The sequence below is a fragment of the Monodelphis domestica genome, chromosome 4 (genome assembly GCF_027887165.1).
Source record: "Monodelphis domestica isolate mMonDom1 chromosome 4, mMonDom1.pri, whole genome shotgun sequence".
Lineage (NCBI taxonomy): Eukaryota > Metazoa > Chordata > Mammalia > Didelphimorphia > Didelphidae > Monodelphis > Monodelphis domestica.
In genome coordinates this window covers 189,911,250-189,931,967 of record NC_077230.1, presented here as the reverse complement: position 1 = coordinate 189,931,967, position 20,718 = coordinate 189,911,250, and the positions used below count along the sequence as shown (strand labels likewise).

The following is a 20,718-nucleotide window of genomic DNA, read 5'->3' as shown; positions in this document are numbered from 1 at the left end:
GGATCACCCACAATGCGTTCACTGTGTCGAACGCCTTTGTCAGGTCTATGAAGACAATGTAGAGACTCAGGTTCTGCTCAAGGCATTTTTCCTGCATTTGCCTCACCGTGAAGACCATGTCGATGGTGTTGCGATCTGGTCGGAAGCCACATTGTGATTCAGGCAGGTTCTGCTCTGAAACAAATGACAGGAGTCTGTTGAGTATATAACACGGGCGAGGATCTTTCCAGCAGTGGAGAGTAGTGAGATGCCTCTGTAGTTGTCACAGGCTGCTCGTGAGCCTTTGTTCTTGTATAGGGCTACGATGGAGGCATCTCTGAGTTCTGGGGGCATGTCTTCCTCTTCCCATATGCTTGTCAGCACTATGTGAAATGCCTGGAGCGCCTTTCCGTTTAAGGTCTTGTACACCTCGATTGGGATCCCATCTTTACTGGGTGCCTTACTTGCACTCATTTGTTTAATGGCTTTTTGGACTTCCTCTATTGAAGGAGGGACGTCAAGTTGTTCAATGGTGCAGTTTGGGGGGATCTGGTCAAGGGCTCTTTTGTCGACTGAAGAGGGTCGGTTGAGAAGCTGACTAAAGTGTTCTTTCCACCTGTTGCTGATGCCTTTTTTATCTTTTATGAGAGTGTCACCTTCAGAGGATAGCAAGGAAGTGGTGATGGGTTTTAATGGCCCATAGACAGTCTTGAGGGCACTGAAAAATTGTAGTTTGTCGTATCAGCAAAACGCTGGATTTCTTCTGCTATACTATAAAGCAGTGGTTATCAAAACAATTTGGTCCTGGCTAAGAGACAGAAAGGAGGATCAGTGGAACAGACTCGGGGTAAATGACTTCAGCAGGACAGTCTATGATAAATCCAAAGATCCCAGTTTTGGGGATCAAAACCCACTTTTTGATAAAAACTGCTGGGAAAATTGGAAGACAATATGGGAGAGATTAGGTTTGGATCAACATCTCACACCCTACACCAAGATAAACTCAGAATGGGTGAATGACTTGAATATAAAGAAGGAAACTATAAGCAAATTAGGCGAACACAGAATAGTATACTTGTCAGGTCTTTGGGAAAGGAAAGACTTTAAAACCAAGCAAGAGCTAGAAAAAAATCACCAAATATAAAATCAATAATTTTGATTACAACAAATTTAAAAGTTTTTGTACAAACAAAACTAATGCATCCAAAATTAGAAGGGAAACAACAAATTGGGAAACAATCTTCATTACAAAAACCTCTGACAAATGTCTAATTACTCAAATTTATAAAGAGCTAAACCAGTTGTTTAGCTCTTCCAATTGAAAAATGGGCAAGGGACATGAATAGGCAATTTTCAGTTAAAAAAATCAAAACTGTTAATAAGCACATGAAAAAGTGCTCAAAATCTCTTATAATCAGAGAAATGCAAATCAAAACAACTCTGAGGTTTCACCTCACAACCTAGCAGATTGGCTAACATGACAACAAAGGAAAGTAATGAATGTTGAAGGGCATGTGGCAAAGTTAGGACATTAATGCATTGCTGGTGGAGTTGTGAATTGATACAACCATTCTGGAGGGCAATTTGGAACTATGCCCAAAAGACTGTCTTGCCCTTTGATCCAGCCATAGCACTGCTGGGTTTGTACCCCAAAGAGATAATAAGGAAAAAGACATATACAAAAATATTCATAGCTGCACTCTTTGTGGTGGCAAAAAATTGGAAAATGAGGGGATGCCCTTCAATTGGGGAATGGCTGAATAAATTGTGGTATTTGTTGGTGATGGAACACTATTGTGCTCAAAGGAATAATAAAGTGGAAGAATTCCTTGGGGATTGGAACAACCTCCAGGAATTGATGCAGAGTGAGAGGAACAGAACCAGGAAAATATTGTACACAGAGACTGATACACTGTGGTACAATCGAATGTAATGGACTTGCTCACCCAGCATGTGAAGACTGCTTCGGCTGAACAGACCGAAGAAACCAATAAGAAGGTTCAAAGGCTGAGATGGCGACACAGCAAAGAACTGTGGAGTGCTTAGGGCATGTTGGAGCACAAAAGACAACAAGGCCATCCAATGCAGCTGAGGAAGTCTCCAAGTGTAACAACTTTTCGTGCCACTGGACCCAGGCTTCCAACGCCGAGAGACTGTCTCTGTGCATCGACTTTTCCACTTAAATCTCCTTCACATACAAGTGTCTTTGTGCACACTCATCCATCATAGATGAAAATGCACAAAGATAATTGTCATCCTCGGTTACCAAGAGACTACTACTATTAGTGGCAATGCAATGACCCTGAACAACTTGGAGGAACCTATGAGAAAAACCACTATCCACATTCAGAGGAAACACTGTGGGAGTAAAAACACAGAAGAAAAACAACCACTTGAATACACAAACAGTTATGGCTATAGACTCTAAATGAACATCCTAGTGTAAACAACAACATGGAAATAGGTTCTGACCAAGGACACAAGTAATAACCAATGAAATTGCGTGTTGACTGCAGGAAGAGTGGGTGGAGGGGAAGGAGGGAAATAATGAAATAATTGTAACCAAGGAATAATGTTCTAAATTGACTAAATAAACTTATTCAAATGGAAAAAAAAAAGAAGAAGAATGGCCAATTTGTTTTGCCGCACCAGGAATGATTGTGGTGAAGGTTTTGGTTTTCATCATTTGTTTTTCAACTCAATTTGGAAGGGTGGAGTAATAGAAGGAAGTAATGCAAGTAAAAATAAATTTATTTTTTACTAAACAAAATGAAAATAAGTACATTCTGATTACATATATCTCAAACTCTTCATTAATAAATACTTATTGAGAATTTACTACTATTGACAGATACTGAGGATGGAAGGTCATAAAATAGTCCCTACTTTTCAAAGAGTTTACAATCTAGTCAGGATACTAAAACATAGAAAAAGAAAAAAATAATACAAATACCATACACAAAAAGAAACAAAAACAACTCTTGTTCAGATTATGATATGTAATTAGCTTGTCCATTATTATTTCATATTGGAAATATTGCTCATTCTCAGTGTCCATCTCTTTCTCTCTCTCTCTCTCAAACACTTATACACATGCACCAGATATTGAATATGAGCAATGAGCTAGACTTAGAATTAAAGAAGAGGAATGGACAGCCCTGTGTTGGCGAAACTATGTTACACATCCAGGAGCATGCTGGAGCAGGCTGTTCCCTTCCCCCTCTCCATGGCACCTGAGGACATTTTTCACATGACCCACCCCTCTGCCCAGCAGCCCAATGGGAGCGCTTCCTCCCTCCTTTGTCTGGGGTAAGGGGGTGGGGGGTGGGGCTGGCTCACAGGCTGTGTGAGGGTTGCAGTTTGGGTACTCAGTCTCTAAAAAGTTTGCCATCACTGGAAAAATTATACAGTTTTTCCAAGGAATCAAGAGTTTCTCCCTGAAATACAAATCCACATTTTGGAGCAACAATATTCTTCTGATGACATAAGGTCTGTAATGGCGAACCTATGACACATATGTCAGCACTGACACACTTGGCCATTTTCAATGACACATGGCCACATGTGGGCTCAGCCCACCTCTTGGCCCAGGAGCTGCCTAGGAAGCCACACTCCCACAGCCATGGCCATTGCCAGGGCCATACTCCAGCCCAGCAGAGGGGAGAGGGAGAAGGGATTCTCTACTTGCTGGCCGCAGGGGAGTAGGGGGCAAGCAGCAGGCAGGCAAGCTGGTGAGAGAGAGCTGCTGCTCTCACAATACCCCCTTCTCCCCCGCCCAGCCAGCTGGGAAGGGGCAGGGCTGGCAGAAGACTGGGTGGGGCTTGGGCCCATGTGCAATGGAGGAGTGCCTAGAACAGATTACCAGATTACCAGACACTTTTAGCACCCTGAAAAATATAGCAATGGTTTTACTCATGATTTTTCCCTCTAAGTACCTTAATGAGACCTTATTCTCAGTGTTAAATAATATAAAAACCAACAAAAGAAACAGATTGACAGATGAAGTTAGTAGCACTTGCTTGGGCTTGAAGTGTACAAAATACAATCTTCAATTGAAGATTTAGGCAATGAAATTCAGCAGCAAAAAAGTCACTAAAAGGCAGGTTAGTTAAAGAATTCCCTCTCCCCCTCAGTTATCTTAGTTCACAGCACAAGATGAATCATATCAAGACCAACAAAAGAAACTAACAGATAAACAAAGAAGTCACTAAGCAGGTAAGTTAAATAATTAGTTTTTAATTTATTAAATAGTTACATATTACAATTATACATTTTTTGTTAAACTATAAATATCGGGAAATTATGGGGTTTTTTTTCCTCAAAGTTACACGCTACCCAAGTTATACTCGGTTTTTTGGCAAATTTTGACATACCAAGCTCAAAAGGATGCCTATCACTGTACTAGGTGGCTACAAATCATAGATTCCCATAGTCTCCAATGAATAAAAGCTGAGAATAACCCCAAAGGGTGATGAAATTGCCTGTACTTGTACAACTGTACAAGTTACCATCTAATTACCATATTCAAATTGAATAGTAGAGACACTTAAGTATTTGTGAGTTGAATAGAGATATGACCATGAGCTAAGATAGGAAACTGTGTAAAGCAATGATAGCGAACCTATGGCATGGGTGCCAAAGATGGCACCACTGTCTGTGGGCACTCAGCACCCCCACCCTACCCCCAAGTTCATTCCTAGAAAGGCAGAAGGACTTGGGCAAAGCTATTCCCCTCCCCCTCTCCATCATGCCTGACATTTTTTCACATCTCCACCCCTCTGCTCATCAGTCCAATAGGAGTGCTTTCTCCCTCCCCTGAGTGGGGTAAGGGGGATGGAGGGGAAGAACAGGACACACCCAGCACTAGGTGGGGGGAGGGGCATGGCACTCCATCTCTAAAAGATTTGCCATCACTGGGGTAGAGCATCATACATTTTTGAGGGGGTGGATCCAAGCTTTTAATGTCAGGGAAAGAAGTATGGATTTAGTTGGTAGTCAAGGAATACTTTGGCACAGAATGAATGTATGCAAAGTGATGTTTAAGAACAATGTGTCAATTACTTCTAAGGAACAGCACCTGTCCTCAGCAAATTTTACTGGTACAAGAAATTTTTACTTATCAAAAGATCCTTATTTCTTTAGCCAGACTTGGCTCTCTCCTCTCCTGGGTATTTATGACACTGCCTCAATACTGAGGACATGAGTCTCTAGGCTAAGAAAACAAAGAGTGGACAGCAAATACAGCCTTATTTCAGATACTTTATCAAAGTAGTTTAGATAAAGCCTGTTTTAGGAAAGTTAACCTCTGAAATAGTCTAGGGAAGGTGAGATATTACATACAAGATTACCCAAGAGGGACTAATAACATGAAACAAAAGGCTTCATATTAAAGTGATATTAGTGTTAGTGTAAACTGGAAACAATGAGAGAATATAATAGATCAGGAAAGATCTTTAGAGATCACTTAACCCAACCTCTTCATTTATAGATGAGGAAACTGTGGGAGAGAAATGTTAAAAGGGTTTCTTAAGGTCACAAGTAACAGAAGGATAATTTAAACCCAGGTTTTGACATTCCAAATCCATGGTCCTGTGGATGGAACTTGCATCCACGCAGGATAAGAAAGATTTTTCTGAAGAGAAATAAACAACATTTAATGCCTGATTACATTTGGGGAGGAGAAGGAAATGAAAATTTAAAGGACATCAAAGCTCTTAGTGCAGGGGCTACGAGATTGGTGTTTGAATTGACAGAAATAGAGCAACACAGAGAAAAAACTAGGTTTGCAGAGAAGTGGAGTAGGGAAAGAAAAGATCTTGAGTTAGGTTTTAAACATAAAGTTATATGATTTAAAACTGGAAAGAACTTAAAAGAATCTCTCACTCTTTCTTTGTTCTACTTCCCCCAAACTATTCTTTTCCCCCTTTGTTCTTTTCTACCAATACAATTAGCCTTCTCTTAAGAAGAATTTTTTTTAATTTTTTTAATTTTATTTTTTTAACAACCCTTATCTTCCAACTTGGAATCAATACTGTGCATTATTGGTTCCAAGGCAGAAGAGTGGGGAGGGTTAAGTGACTTGCTCAGGGTCACACAGCGAAGAAGTATCGAAGGCCAGATTTGAGCCCAGGACCTCCCATCTCTAAGCCTGGCTCTCAATACACTGAGCCACCCAGCTGCCCCCTTAAGAAGAATTTTTTTAAGATAACGTATCTTCTGAATTTATGCTTTGTCTTAATTCTTAGACTATGAATTCCAAATTGCCAAGGACCATGTAATATTTTGCATGCATGTACACAAACATGGTTTAAAACAAAAATATAAACTAATTTAATAGTGATTTCACTTAATTACAAATTTTTTCACCTGTAAAGTATACCTAACATCACATATAACAAGAATAAACACGAAATTCTACAGCTGGCAAAAATAAACTGCATGAATACATGATTGAGGAAAAATAATTAGACAACAGTTCATGTTGTAAGATATAAATTCAATGGGCTAAAAAAAGCTATATTGTATTAGCCAAAAAACCCTAACTCAATCTTGGTCTATGTTAAAAAATACATATGAGCCAGGGCATTAGCTTTTCAACTCTACTCTACTCTACCCTGTTTAGATTACACCTGGAATATTGCTTAGTTCTAGATACCACATATTAGCAAAACCATCCTTTATCCAAAAGAGAACAAACAAAAGGATCAGTAGGCTTGAGATCATCCTTGTAAAGCAACACAATATAATAGAAAGAGCTCTGGTTTTGGAGTCAGGGGACCTAGGTTTAAATCCCATCTATGACAATAATGTGACATTAGCTAAGCACTAACCTCCCTGGGCCTCAGTTTAATCTGTAAAATGAGAAAGTTGGATAATATGGCTTCTAAAACCTCTTATAGGCTAAATCAATGATACTATTGAATTAAGAATATTTAGCACAGGGAAGACATTTTGGGGAAAATATGGTAACTATCTTCAAATATCTGAAAGGCTATTAATTTAAAAAGGGAATAGACTTGCTTTGCTGGGCCCCAAAGGACAGAACTAAAATCAAGTGCTTGAAGTTACAAAGAGCTTGCGCTCAGATATGCTAAGTTTAACAATTAAAGAGATTAAATAATAGTCCCAAAAGCAATGAGTTCCCCTCCTAAGTATTCAAACAGAAATGGGACGACCAGTATATTGGAACTGTCTGAGACATCATTGGGCCAGATAATCACTGAGATTACTTGCATCTCTTGGATTTTGTGGTTTTGAGGGAAGGAAGTGAAAAAACTGCCTATAAAGTAAACACATTTTCCACATGAAAAACTATTAGACCACAAACTTTATGAGAACAGAGACTATATCAAAATTAAACTTTATTATCACATCCACTGTCCTTGCCCAGGGTTAATTGTAAATCTTGAAATCTCTCAGACTTGTGAATGTTAAAAAATTTCCACATTGAGGAATCCTCCATTGGAGCAAATTCCCTACTGGGAAACATTCCCCATTTTGATGTGAGAACTCGCCAGGATCAGAAATGGGAGGACCTCTACTCCACCCATACTTAAGACTGCTTTAGGGGAGAAAACTACTTGCTAAACAATGAAAATACTTAGACCCATGCTTATAATAAGGCAAGAAGTTCTTTGAGCCATGCCTGTTTTTTAGAATTGATACAATGGGATGCTACGTACCTAAAAGGGTTGGGCAAGTTTTCTCTTAATGAGATTAGTCGACTCAGCTTTCTTTTCCATACCTATACATGAGAACTCCAGGCATATTTTTGCTTTCACCTGGAAGGGCTCACAATATTCATGGAGTTAGCTGCCACAGGGTTATGTGGAAAGTCCGAGTTTATTTGAGCAAATTTTGAGCCAAGACACAGACAATATAACATTTAAAAATAGCAAATTAATCAAATATGTAGATGATCTACTCTTGGCTTCAACAGATGCAAAAACATGTCAAGAAGATAGCAAACACCTTCTTTTGGAATTGCACAAAAGAGGACATAAAATCTCAAAGGATAAATTTCAGTGGTGTCTCCCTAAAGTAGAATATTTGGGATTCATCCTGACTGTGGGTGCCCATTATATTTCTCCAAAATGAATTGAGAATATTCAAAATTTAAGCACTCCTACTACTAAGAAACAGTTGAGAGCAATTTTAGGAGCAACAGGGTTTTGCAGACAATGGATTCCTTGCTATGGGGAAATTACTAAACCCCTTATAGCATTAACAAAGGATTCAGTTCCTGAACCCCTCAAATTAGAGCCTGAACACTTATCAGCTCTATCAGATCTAAAAAAGGCTATCATGTCTGCCCCTGCTCTAGGCATCCCAGATTACAACAAGCCATTTACTTTATATGTGCATGAGCGAAGAGGAGTAGCTTCTGGCGTGTTAACTCAGACTTTGGGACCTTCTCAGCGCCCAATTGCTTATTATTCTGCTCAACTGGACCCAGTAGCAGTAGGAGCACCACCATGTCTTAGAGGAGTAGCTGCTACAGCCTTACTAGTGACAAAAACTGTTGATTTAGTATTGGAATGTCCATTAACAATAATGTGCCCACATGAGGTAGAAGCATTGTTGATAAAACATAGAACACGGGCATTCTCGTATCAGAGAATTACAAGATATGAAATAACCTTATTAAATAGTGAAAACATTACTTTAAAACATTGTACTGGGGGCAGCTGGGTAGCTCAGTGGATTGAGAGCCAGGCCTAGAGACGGGAGGTCCTAGGTTCAAATCCGGCCTCAGCCACTTCCTAGCTGTTTGACCCTGGGCAAGTCACTTGACCCCCATTGCCTACCCTTACCACTCTTCTGCCTTGGAGCCAATACACAGTATTGACTCCAAGATGGAAGGTAAGGGTTTAAAAAAAAAAAAACATTGTACTACTCTTAACCCAGCCACCTTGCTTCCAGATTTACCTACTTCAGGAGAACCATTACAAAACGTGAAACATTAGTGTCCATGGCAGAAAAGCCTCGAAGATAACCTCTTGGACACTCCCTTAGACAAGCAGATCTGATTTTATTTACCAATGGTTCCTCTTTTATGAGGGATGGCATACGTTACACTGGAGCTGCCTTAGTCTCAGAATTTGCCACTGAATGGTCAGCTTCACTACCTTCTAACATTAGCGCTCAAGGAGCAGAACTCATAGCTCTGAAGCAAGCTTGTATAATTGCCAAGGATAAAAAGGCAACAATTTATACAGATTCTAGATATGCTTTTGGCATTTGTCACTCAATAGGAATGTTATGGCTCCAGAGAGGATTTTTAACCTCAGCTGGAAAATTTATAGCTAATGCAGAAATTATTAATGAAGTTCTTTTTCTCTCCAACTGCCTGAAGCCCTAGCTGTAGTTCATTGTTCTGCCCATACAGGTGGCACTGACCCTGTCTCTAGAGGAAATGATCGAGCAGATGCCGCTGCAAAGCTAGCAGCCATAGAAGGAACTGAATTAATTTTAACATTAACAACCACTAATGATTTAAATCTACCACTTTCCTATAATGAAAAGGAAGTGGAAAAATGGAAACAAAAATTTAAAGCAAAACAGATTAATGGAGTATGGGTATCATCTGAAGGAAAACCCCTGCTTCCTAGAAGTTTCTATAACCAAATTTGCCAATCTATTCATAAAAATGGTCATTTTGGCACTCTGTCAAGAGAGTATGGATAGCCCCTGGTATAACTACTATAGCCTCTAAAGTGTGTTCAGCCTGCTCTACCTGCCAGGCATATAACCAACATGCATTTCATAGAAAAGCCTTTGGTGGACGTCCTCTGGCTTACACACCTTTTGAACATCTACAGATAGATTTCATAACAATGCCAAAGGCTGGACGTTATAAATTTTGTCTAGTAATAGTAGATCAACTAACCAGATGGCCGGAAGCATTTCCTGCGACCCGAGCCACAGCGGATTTTGTTGCAAAGATACTTTTAAAAGAAATTATTCCTCGCTTTGGCCTGCCAGCACGTATTGATTCAGATAGAGGAAGTCATTTTACAGATTCTGTTCTAAATCAGATATATTCTTGCTTGGGAATAACTCCCAAAGTTCATGTTCCATATCATCCCCAGAGCTCAGGACAAGTTGAGAGGATGAACAAAGAACTTAAAACTATGATTGGCAAATTATGTACTGAGACCCATTTAAAATGGCCTGAAATTCTCCCTCTGGCCCTATTTAGAAGCAGGCCTAGAGGAGACTTACATATTTCACCATTTGAGATGTTTTTTGGACAACCGCCTATACAGGCTAAGCCTTTCTCCCGGGCATATACCTCACTATTAGGGGGAGATATTACTATTGCTTCCTATATACAGGAGTTACAGCACAAACTACGTGAACTTCATGAATCTGGAGCTGCAGTACAAGCTGGACCATTAGACTTTTCTCTGCATGACCTGAACCCAGAAGACAAAGTTTATATTAAGAATTTCAAGCGAACTAGAGCAACTCAACCTTCGTGGGAAGGATCATTCCAAATATTGTTAACTACTCCAACATCTATAAAGATTGGAGAAAAGGACTCTTGGATTCATTGCTCACATGTGAAGAAAGCATCTTCTGTTGAGACAGATTGACTGTATCCTATCATATGAATTGGAGATAATAATCCATAGACAAATGGATGCTGGTTTTTGAGAACACATTGAATTACTGATTTTTCCTTATTTTTTATTATTTCTTTTCTTTATTTTGATTAGAATATTTGATTTTTTCTCATTTCTTGTACTAAAGGTACACATAAATTAATATTAATATTTTTTCTGCAGTAATACAAGTTAATATATATATTCTTGCTATAATGTCAATGCAAAAGCTTTAAACTATGGGAACCTGCCATTTATTGATAAAATATTATAGGACTGTGATTAATGTTTGAATCTGATTCCAGAAAATGGGATAAAAACAAGGAGCACAGACAACCTGAATAGTGCCAAAAAAGAGCACACATGAAATACTAATGTGAGACTCAAGGTTGCGACACTTGACATACGTTAAGTCGTAGGACTTCCTTATATCTACACTCTCTGCGAAGTACTCATACAAGTACAAAGTTTGACTATCATGCTGGCTCCCTATATCCCTGAGAATGACAAAAAAGTCAGATGAGGAAATGACATTTCCCCTTCAAAATAGAATTCTAATTCTTCTCTTATATTATGACAACTTCCTGTAGTCTTGGCTACAAATGACTAAGTGAAATATTACTGCATTCTGTCCTACATACTTGTGGGATAGAAATTACTTTAAACTGGACCTATACAAGGGCCTATTTTGAATATTTTTCTTATGTTTTTGATTATTTTTCTCTTTTTCTGATAATTGACTCATACACCACCATAACTCAACACTGAGCTGAACTGGATGTTTTTTAACACCTACTTCGGGGGGGGGAGGGGGGGAATTGTATTTTAATTTAAAATCTAAGAATTTTTGAATTTTTTTGTTTGAGATTGTATTTTTATAAAAATCCAAGAATTTTGATTTTTTGTTTAAGATTGTACTTTTATAAAAATTCAAGATTTTGATTTTGTTCAAGAAAAGATCTTCAAGAAAGAAGCTTGAAACTTTTATATCCAGAGAATGAACTGTTGCAGAAAGATGCCGGAAACCCTACACTTCATCAAGAAGATCAAGAATGAACTTTGAATATGATTGATTGAACTGAACTTTGATTGAACATTTATTGTAAATGTACACATTTATGCCAAAAGGGACTGCCCCTAATTTGGCTTTCTGTCAATGCACCTAGCAAAACATTGGTTTTGCTTTCTTTTCTTTTCTATTTCCTCCCTCACTATTCTATTTCCTCTTAGAAATTTGAATATCATGTATATCTATAGTTAGAAGTGCATTTAGGATTACAAATTGATTATGTTAAATGATCAATGGGGAGACTAGTCTCCCAATGATCATCAGGGGGGGGATTGTAAATCTTGAAATCTCTCAGACTTGTGAATGTTAAAAAATTTCCACATTGAGGAATCCTCCATTGGAAAAAATTCCCTAATGGAAAACATTCCCCATTTTGATGTGAGAACTCGCCAGGATCAGAAATGGGAGGACCTCTACTCCACCCATACTTAAGACTGCTTTAGGGGAGAAAACTCCTTGCTAAACAATGAAAATACTTGGACCCATGCTTATAATAAGGCAAGGAGTTCTTTGAGTCATGCCTGTTTTTTAGAATTGATAGAATGGGATGCTACGTACCTAAAAGGGTCGGGCAAGTTTTCTCTTAATGAGATTAGTCGACTCAGCTGTGTTTTCTCTGGTTCAGACATAATGAGGGGATTAGTCAACACAGCAGCATTTTCTCGGGTTCAGACTTACTGAGGAGATTAGTCGACTTAACAGGAATTCAGATGGGCTGTTCTTTAGGAAACATCTACGGTGATTGGTAGATGGAAGAACTTAGGGGAGGTGACATAGGAAAAAAAAACCCTATATAAGAAAAGGTATCTCTTGAGCAAGAGAGGCTTGGAGATCCTTAGATCCTTGGATGCTTGGAGATAGATCCTTGGAGGGGAATCCTTTTGGAGGATCTCTGATGAAGATCGCTTGGGAAGAATCTCTTGAGAGAGGCTCTGGAGAAGGGAAGCTCTTGGAGGACAATCTCTAAAGAGGTCTCGCTGGAGCTCCTCTGAGGGGACTCTGTCCCTTTGGAGGCTCTGGAGAGAGGCCCTTTGGAACAGTCTCTGGCTGGAAGGCTCTTTGAGGAGGACTCTGGCTGGAACTCTCTCTGGTAAAGTCAGCTGAGATGGAGCTTGCCTGCTGTCACTAGAATCCTTGCTTAGACAGACCTTGTGGTGAGTGATAAAAGACTGACTGACTGATCTCTCTCTGTTAAGACTCAGGTCTAGGCCATGTTGGCTTAAGGCCCTTCATACTTATTTCCTTTTTCTCTCTTTCCTTTAATTACTTATTGTATTATTAATTAAAATCTCTATGAAACCCAGTTGACTTGAGTATATTGAATAATTGGGAATATTTCCCTGGCAACCACCTTATATATTGATTTAAAAACAAGACACTGTAGTGGAAACATATTTCCTGCGGTCAAATTTACTCACCCTTTTTTATATCTATCACAATTTATATCTTCCACCATTTTAACTCACTATAATTTACAACATCAACCATTTTAACTCTTACAGTTTATGTCTCCAACTAATTTTAATTATAACATAATACAGTTAAATTAAACTGAACTATATAGCAAAAGATTAAGATTTGGAAATTCAAAGTACCATACTTCAGTACACCTTCCAAAAGAAATCCCTATGAAACATTTCTGTTCAAAGATATTAAGCTGATTATTTCAACTGGAGTGTGATTGTGCAAAGGAAACTTTTCCGAAATGCTCTCACTCTTATGGGCTAAAATCATGCACTGTGGTGTCTGAAAAATCCCAGGTTTCTAGAAAATAAAGAGGAAAGTGTAATTAGGATTCAATAGTCTTCAATAATGAACTGTTGATCAAACAGTGAATTGTACAATCATTCTGGAAGGTAATTTGGAATTAAGAAAATAAAGTGGTATTAAAATGTCCATAATCCTAGACCTAGAGAGTTCAATGCTAGGGATAAATCCCAAGAAGTGCTCCACAAAAAGAAAGGCTCCATGTATATCTAAATATTTATAGCACCATTTTTCATAGGAGTAAATTACTGCAAACAAAGTAGATGCCTATCAATTGAAGAATGGCTAAACAAACTAAGTGGCACAGGAATCTAATGAATATTACTGTGCTTTAAGGATAAACACAGTCAGAGAAAAACTTGGGTGAACTGATGAAAACAGAAATAATTGGAGCCAAATAAACAATATTCCAAATGACTACAACAATGTAAATGGAAAAAATAACCACCACAAAACAACTGATAATAAATGTTCAAAAATCACAAAGAACAAATTTGTCCCCAAAGAATAAAAATGAGGAGACATCTCTCCCTACTCCCCACCTTCTACTTCTTTGTAGAAGGAAGAAAAGAAATGGGCATTTCTTAGGTGTCTACTATGTACCAGAAATTTTGCTAAATGTTTTACAAATATTTTGTCACTTGAGCTTCATAACAACTTTGAGAGGTGGGTGCTATCATTATCCTCATTTTACAGTTGAGGAAACTGAGGCAAAACAAGTCTAAAAGAACATTGTTTGAACTCTGATTATCTTGACTCCAAGCCCAGCACTCTATCACTGCTCCATAGAAGTGGGAAAGTAGAGAAATGAAGAGGGCTTATCAGTATGAATCATTTCATACAACGTTAAATTTTTTCAATGTATTAATCATTTGGGGGCAGGTGAGCAGCAAAGTGTATAGAGTGCTAGGCCTAGAATCAGAAAGATCTGAGTTCAAGTTTAAGACAGATACTAGCTGTGTGATACCAGTCACTTAACCCTGTTTGCCTCAGTTTCCTCATCTGTAAAATGAGCTAGAGAAGGAAATGGCAAACCACTCCATGATCTTTGCCAAGAAAATCTCAAATGGGGTCAGGGAGAGTCACATGACTGGAAAATGACTTAATAAATTGATCATTTTGCTTAATTTTTCTAAAAAAATTGTTGTTTTGCTTGATCATATGGGTCTATGGGGATATGACTGAGGATGAAGACTCTAAACCCTAGTTCAAAGATCAATAATATGAAGATAGGTCTTGATCAATGACACATGTAAAACCCAGTGGAATTGCATTGTCAGCTGCGGGAAGGGATGGGTGGGAGGGAAGGGAAAGAACATGAATCTTGTAACCATGGAAAAATATCCTAAATTAACTAAATAAAATTTTCAAAAATTAAAATTAAAAAAAGTTGTTATAAGGGATAGTTCTATGGAAAAGAAGATGAAAACATAGGGAATTCTAAATGATGAAAAAATATTAATAAAAATATGTATAATTTTTAAAAAGATTTAGTTATTCTTTTTTAAAAAGTTATCTTTTATCAGGGTCTCAGGAACATGCTAACAGTTACATATTTATAATAAAGATTCATACTCAAATTCTGCTTAAAAAGAAATATTTTAAAACATTTTCATTTGATTTTTAATCTTGGAGACAACCTCTCTACTAAAACTGCAACAGGATTTCTATGATCAGTACCACACAAACTGAATCTAGAACAAAAGTTAGAGTCAGATAACATGGTATCAGTAAATGGGGAAGAATAGAAAGAAATATTTTTCATTTGTCCATAAGGATACAAAAGATTTAGTTTTTAAAATAATTCGAATACAAAATAAGTTGTTACATAAAAATGTGTTTCCTGCTTTTACCATTTTCTCTTTACTCATTCAACATTTATTAATTACCTAATTGGGTGCCAAGCACAGGTAGACTTTGGAAGGAACACAAAATTTCATAGAATGACAAGCATGTCTGTGGTAGGACCCTTATGAAATGAAGCATCAATCAATAAGCATTTATTAAGCCCTTACTAGTTGTCCTATAATGTGCTAGGAGCTGGGGAACAGTCCCTGAACTCAAGAAGAACAAATTTTAATGGAGAGAGTACCAGCACCTGGGAGGAAATCAAGAAAGGCCTCACTTAGGTCAAGATTAAATGGAGTCTTAAGCAACCACATTAAATAATGGCTTAGTAGACTGAAGACCTGGGATCAAATTTTGCCTCAAATACTATCTAATCAACCTGTGGAGAAAGTCACAACTTGGGGCAGTTAGGTGGCATAGTGGATGGAGAGGCAGGCCTTAGATACTTCCTAGCAATGTGACTCTGGCCAACTAACGTAAACCAGAATGCTTAGCCCTTGCCTTTCTGTCCTAGAATTGTTTCTAGGATAGAGAATAACATCTTTAAATAAACAACAATAAAAAGAAAGTCACTTAAATACTCTGAAGCCTTTTTTTCATCTATAAAAAGGGGTAATAATAGCATGTATCTCACCTCCTAGAAAAGTTGTGAGAATCCAATGAGATAATATACATAAACTTTGCAAACTTTAAACCACTAATGTGATCAAGAAAATGAAGCTCAAAGATGTGAAAAGATATGCTTCTAATCAAACAACTAACAATCAACAAACAGACCAGGGATGTGAACAAGGACTTTCTATCTCCTAATCCATTACAATCCTTCCCCAAGATCTGAGAACCAAGGCTTGGTAAAATTAACTTGAAAGAATTGTCTTTGCCAAAGAGTATATACTACATTTTTAGACAAAGCTAGAGAAGGTTTAGATGTAGTCAACAACCCAGAAACTCTGCTCAATGTCTCAACCAAGTACAAATTTACCAGATCTAAATGGCAGTAGTCAGATCATTATCATAGGTCACTATTGTAAAAGGCAAGCAAAATGGAATTGTTCAATAAGCTCGCATATCATGAGGGCTAAAAAAAGACTGAGTTTACCTCCCTCATTTAAAGATGAGCAAGCTGAGGCCAAGAAGTAGTTACTAGCTTTGAATCATACAGGTGGAAAGAGTGTCAAGATTAGAACCCCAGGCTCCAGACCCTGAATCCAATAGTCTTTCCAACACTGAGTGCTATATTTTTCCAACTATTTAGTCATTATGATGATATGCTATATGAGCAAAAAGAGATGAAGATTCACCAAAGTCACCACTGGTAGTCCACAATGAATTTAACCATATAATAACCAGATAAATCAGTAAGGACACAAAGATCAATCAATCATTCAGTTAATACAAAACAATGAATAAATCTCAAAATAATTTGGTTTGGGAAATCAAACACAAGCACACTCAGATATACATATAAGCTTACTCTGTCTTATTCCATTATCAGCCTTGATCCCCTTTTGGCTTGGCTCTACTGTAAACAGTCTAAGACCCAGGTGGGTAGTGGAAGGAAGGTTTTGATTCACCATAAATAATCTACAAAAATAGCTCACTTGGAACAACAATAATAAAAATTCACCTTTACATAGCTCATATTTCGAAAGCATTTTTAAATTTACAATTTCCCTGAAATAAGTAGTAGAAATATTATCTCTATTTTATTGATGAAGAAATTGAGTCTCTGGAAGTTTGATTAAAGGATGGGCCTATGGTCACAAATCTGGTAAATGTCAGGAGGCAGAATTCGAACCAGTGGCAGAAAGTGATTCGTACCCAAGTTTCTTAACACCAAAGTCCAAAATACTTTCAACTATACATTATTTATCCAGGACAGTGACCTGATCTAGACTAAGCATCTATTGTCCTTAGTCTTAAAGAATGATGGATTCAATCTTCACAAAACTTTTATGTAACTGGTTTTTAGCACAAGCCAACTATAATAGGAATTACCAGGTACTAAAAAGACATTCTCTGTGGCTTATGCTCTGACACAGTGAAGGAAATGAAGTCAAAAAGTTATGGAAATCTGCAGAAGAAAAATCTATGACAAAATAACCAGGCCACAGCAAATTTAATAAAGTCTTAAACTAGCAGTCACATCTACACACTCTGAAACTTGAATCCATTATCCCTACATGCTATACACATTTCCTAATCAAAAAGCCAGGGTCTCTTATTTAGTTATGTTTGGATCCTTTTCCCAACTCTAGGTCAGGGTTCCCCCAGCAATATTTAACCATAAGGACATAACCTGTATCACCTATTTAACATGGTTTGTTAGGATCAAATAAGACAATCTATGAGAAAACACTATGAAAAAATATAAGACCATAAGCAGTAGGTACTCCACTATGGCACCCTAGCTGATCTCTACACCTGTACTAGGGGTCCCCATTGCAGCCCTAGCTCTACTCCCTGAGAAAACTCAGGAAACCAAAATCTCCCTACAGCCATTCTTCATTCATAGAGACAAGAGACTCCTTCCACCAAACTACTAGATAGATTTCAAAGTCCCCTAGTAAACCATCTCTTCCAATAGAAACATGGAGTCCTACTACTCCTTGTACTGGTTCTCTACAAATTGAAATCTATCCCCATTAAAACGCAGAAGACAGCACATGGGGGGGGGGAGGGAGGGGGGAGGGAAGAGTTGGGTTGCTCAGTGGAATGAGAGTCAGGCCCAGGGCTGGAAGATCCTAGGTTCAAATCTGACCTCAGACACTTCCTAGCTGTGTAACCCTGGGCAAGTCACTTAACCCCCATAGCCTAGTCCTTACCACTCTTCTGCCTTGGAACCAATACACAGTATTGACTCCAAGACGGAAGGTAAGGGTTTAAAAAAAAAAAGAAGACGAAGACAACACATGGGCAAAAAAAAATTTCCTCCACTAGCTCCACTACTCATCATCAGAGGAGTAAGTGGTCTAAGTACATAACTTTCCTAAGTCATTACTTAGAAGAAAAAAGCAGGGTCCCTCTCACCACAATGGTTCCCTAACAGGCGGATAAAATATCCTTTGGACACTTATGGTAAACTCAGGGAGCTCCCCTACTACAAAAAAAATCAATATAACCTAGTCCAACCCCAGCCAACTAGCCCCAAACTCCACTCAAGAGTCCAACTCTCACATAAACAGATCCTGGCTGGGTACCCCTCCACAGAAATCCTCAACCCCAACAAAGGGGGAAAAGGGAAGAAAATAAGCATTTATTGAGTGCCTATCATGTACCAGTCACTGTATATTATTATCTCATTTGATCTTCACCACCACACTGTAGGGTAGATACTATTATTTTCCCGATTTACATTTGAGGAAACTGAGACAGGCAGAGAGGAGCTCTTTGACAGCAGGAACTAGTTTTTTTATCCTTGCATCCTTTTTGCCCCTTTCTGTATTCCCAGCACTTAGCACAATTCAAGGCATATAGTAGGCACTTAATAAAGTTAAGTGAATTAACTGCCCAGGGTTTTTTTGCTTCAGTATTTGAAGCCGCATTTGAACACAGATCTTACTGCCCCAAAGGTTAGGAGCTTTAACCACTGCACCACCTAGCTAGCCCTGGATCTACCAGCCCCCTAATTCAGACCAGGCTCAAAGGTGTCCCTAGTCTTTATACCCTGACAGTCAGAGGAGGTCTATCTCAGAATGTCCCCTGGCCCCTAACTCCCACCATGACCAAGGTGTCCCTAGCTCCCAGATGCCAGCGGAATGTTACAGATAGTGATCAAGCCTAGGATGTGGCCCCCTCCTTGGCGCCTTTCAAGCCCAAGGGGTTCAGGGTCCCTATCGCTGACCCCGAACCAGAGGCCAGGCTGGGCAAACCGAGGTCCACCTGCTTGCACTCCCGAGCTGACCCTTCCCCGGGCATCTGGCCCCGGCACTGCCTGTCACCGTGCGGGCTTGTCCATCTCAGCGGCCCTTGCCACCATCTCCCGAGCCCCTTCCCTGGCCACACCGCCGCTACCTACCGTTTTTTGGGGATAAAGCTGGACTCCGGCGCCGCGGGCGGAGGCGCTGCCGGTGGTGGTGGTGGTGCTGCTGCTGCTACTGCTGCCGCCGCCGCCGCCGGGGCCCGGCCTCTGCACTCGCTAAGAACCAGCGCCGCCGGGGCCCGGCCCCGCAGATGGCCCGATAGGACCCGCAGCCTCCGCCCGGCGCAGTCTCGCTCCCGCTCCGAGACCGAGCCAGAGCTGGAGCCCGTCCCGCCAGCCGCCGGGGATACCGCTGCCTCCGCCATGGCTTCCGCCTTGTGCAGCCCGAGGCTGCTGGGCGCAGGTGAAAGGTCATTCAGTGTGGCGCATCCCGGCAGCCACCGCGGCGTCTGGGGCAGCTGGTGCCCCGCCCGCCTCGCGAGCCCCGAGGCAGGTGAGTCGGGCGCACGCGCGGGTTGGGACAGTGAGGGGGAGTGTGTGGGGATGGCGACGCCCGCCCACGTGCCGCCGCCCGAGATGGTAACAGGTGGACCATTCTCTCCTGCTTTTAATCCTCAGGACCCCGGCGATCTCAAATTCTAGGGAAACTTTTGAGCTGATCTGCTTTACTTTGACCAGTGAAGACTTTTTCTCCCGGTGGAGGCAAGAATTCTTTTCTGTGAATTCGCTTTGAAATGAGGATGATTTCCACTCCTGTTTCCAGTCTCCAGGTCCTTGCTTTGGCCGGTCCCCATACCCAGAGTGCATCCCCTTCACACATACTGTCTGTTTCTTGCTTTCCGTTAAAATTTAATCCAAATTCCTCCTTCTGCAGAAAGTCTTCCTTGGTCGTTGCAGCTGCTAGCACCTTCACTTTTGAGACTACTTTCCATCTGCTTTGTATATATCTCATAAATCCCTGATGGTTTTTATGTTTTGTCTCCCCTACAAGAAGTGAAGGGGCTTTTCGCCTTTCTTTCTTTCAACGCTTAGGACAGTGCCTAGTATATCATATAAACGCTTGACAACTTTCTACAGGAAGCCTTCTCTAACCCCTGTTAATTTCAGTGCCTTCCCTCTGTTAATTACTTCCTATTTATCCTGTCTATTGCTTTCTTTGTATATTATAATGTGTTTGTATGCCCAGGAAGATACTGTCTTTTGCTTCATTTTGTATCTGCAGTGCTTAACACAGTACCAGGCACATGGTAGGTGCTTAATCAATGTTTATTAATTATTTGAATGTTTATTTTCTTGTTTTTTTCTCCTCTAGGAGAATGTGAGGCCCTGAAGGGACGGGCCTGTTTTTTTTTTCTTTATTTAATCCTTAGTTGGTAAAATAGTGCCTGGCATAAAGTAATTGCTTAATAACCTAGAAGAAACCTTTCCAAGACCAGCTGGTTCTTAATTATTCCCTATTTATTCATGTATGGCTTGTATAGCTTGCTTTTGGTATATTCATTTGCATGCATGTATCTTCCCCACAC

General features: G+C 39.6%; 1 protein-coding gene across 1 annotated transcript in view; it reads right to left on the bottom strand.

Annotated features, from left to right (window-relative positions):
• Positions 1-19,741, bottom strand: part of AGPS (alkylglycerone phosphate synthase) — a 190,921-nt gene extending 171,180 nt beyond the window's left edge. Inside the window, exon 1 of the mRNA XM_007494427.3 lies at positions 19,289-19,741. Within this exon, the coding sequence (XP_007494489.2) occupies positions 19,289-19,557 (269 nt within the window). The 5' untranslated portion in view covers positions 19,558-19,741. The remainder of the gene's footprint in view (positions 1-19,288) is intronic.
• Between the last annotated feature and the right edge of the window lie 977 nt (positions 19,742-20,718).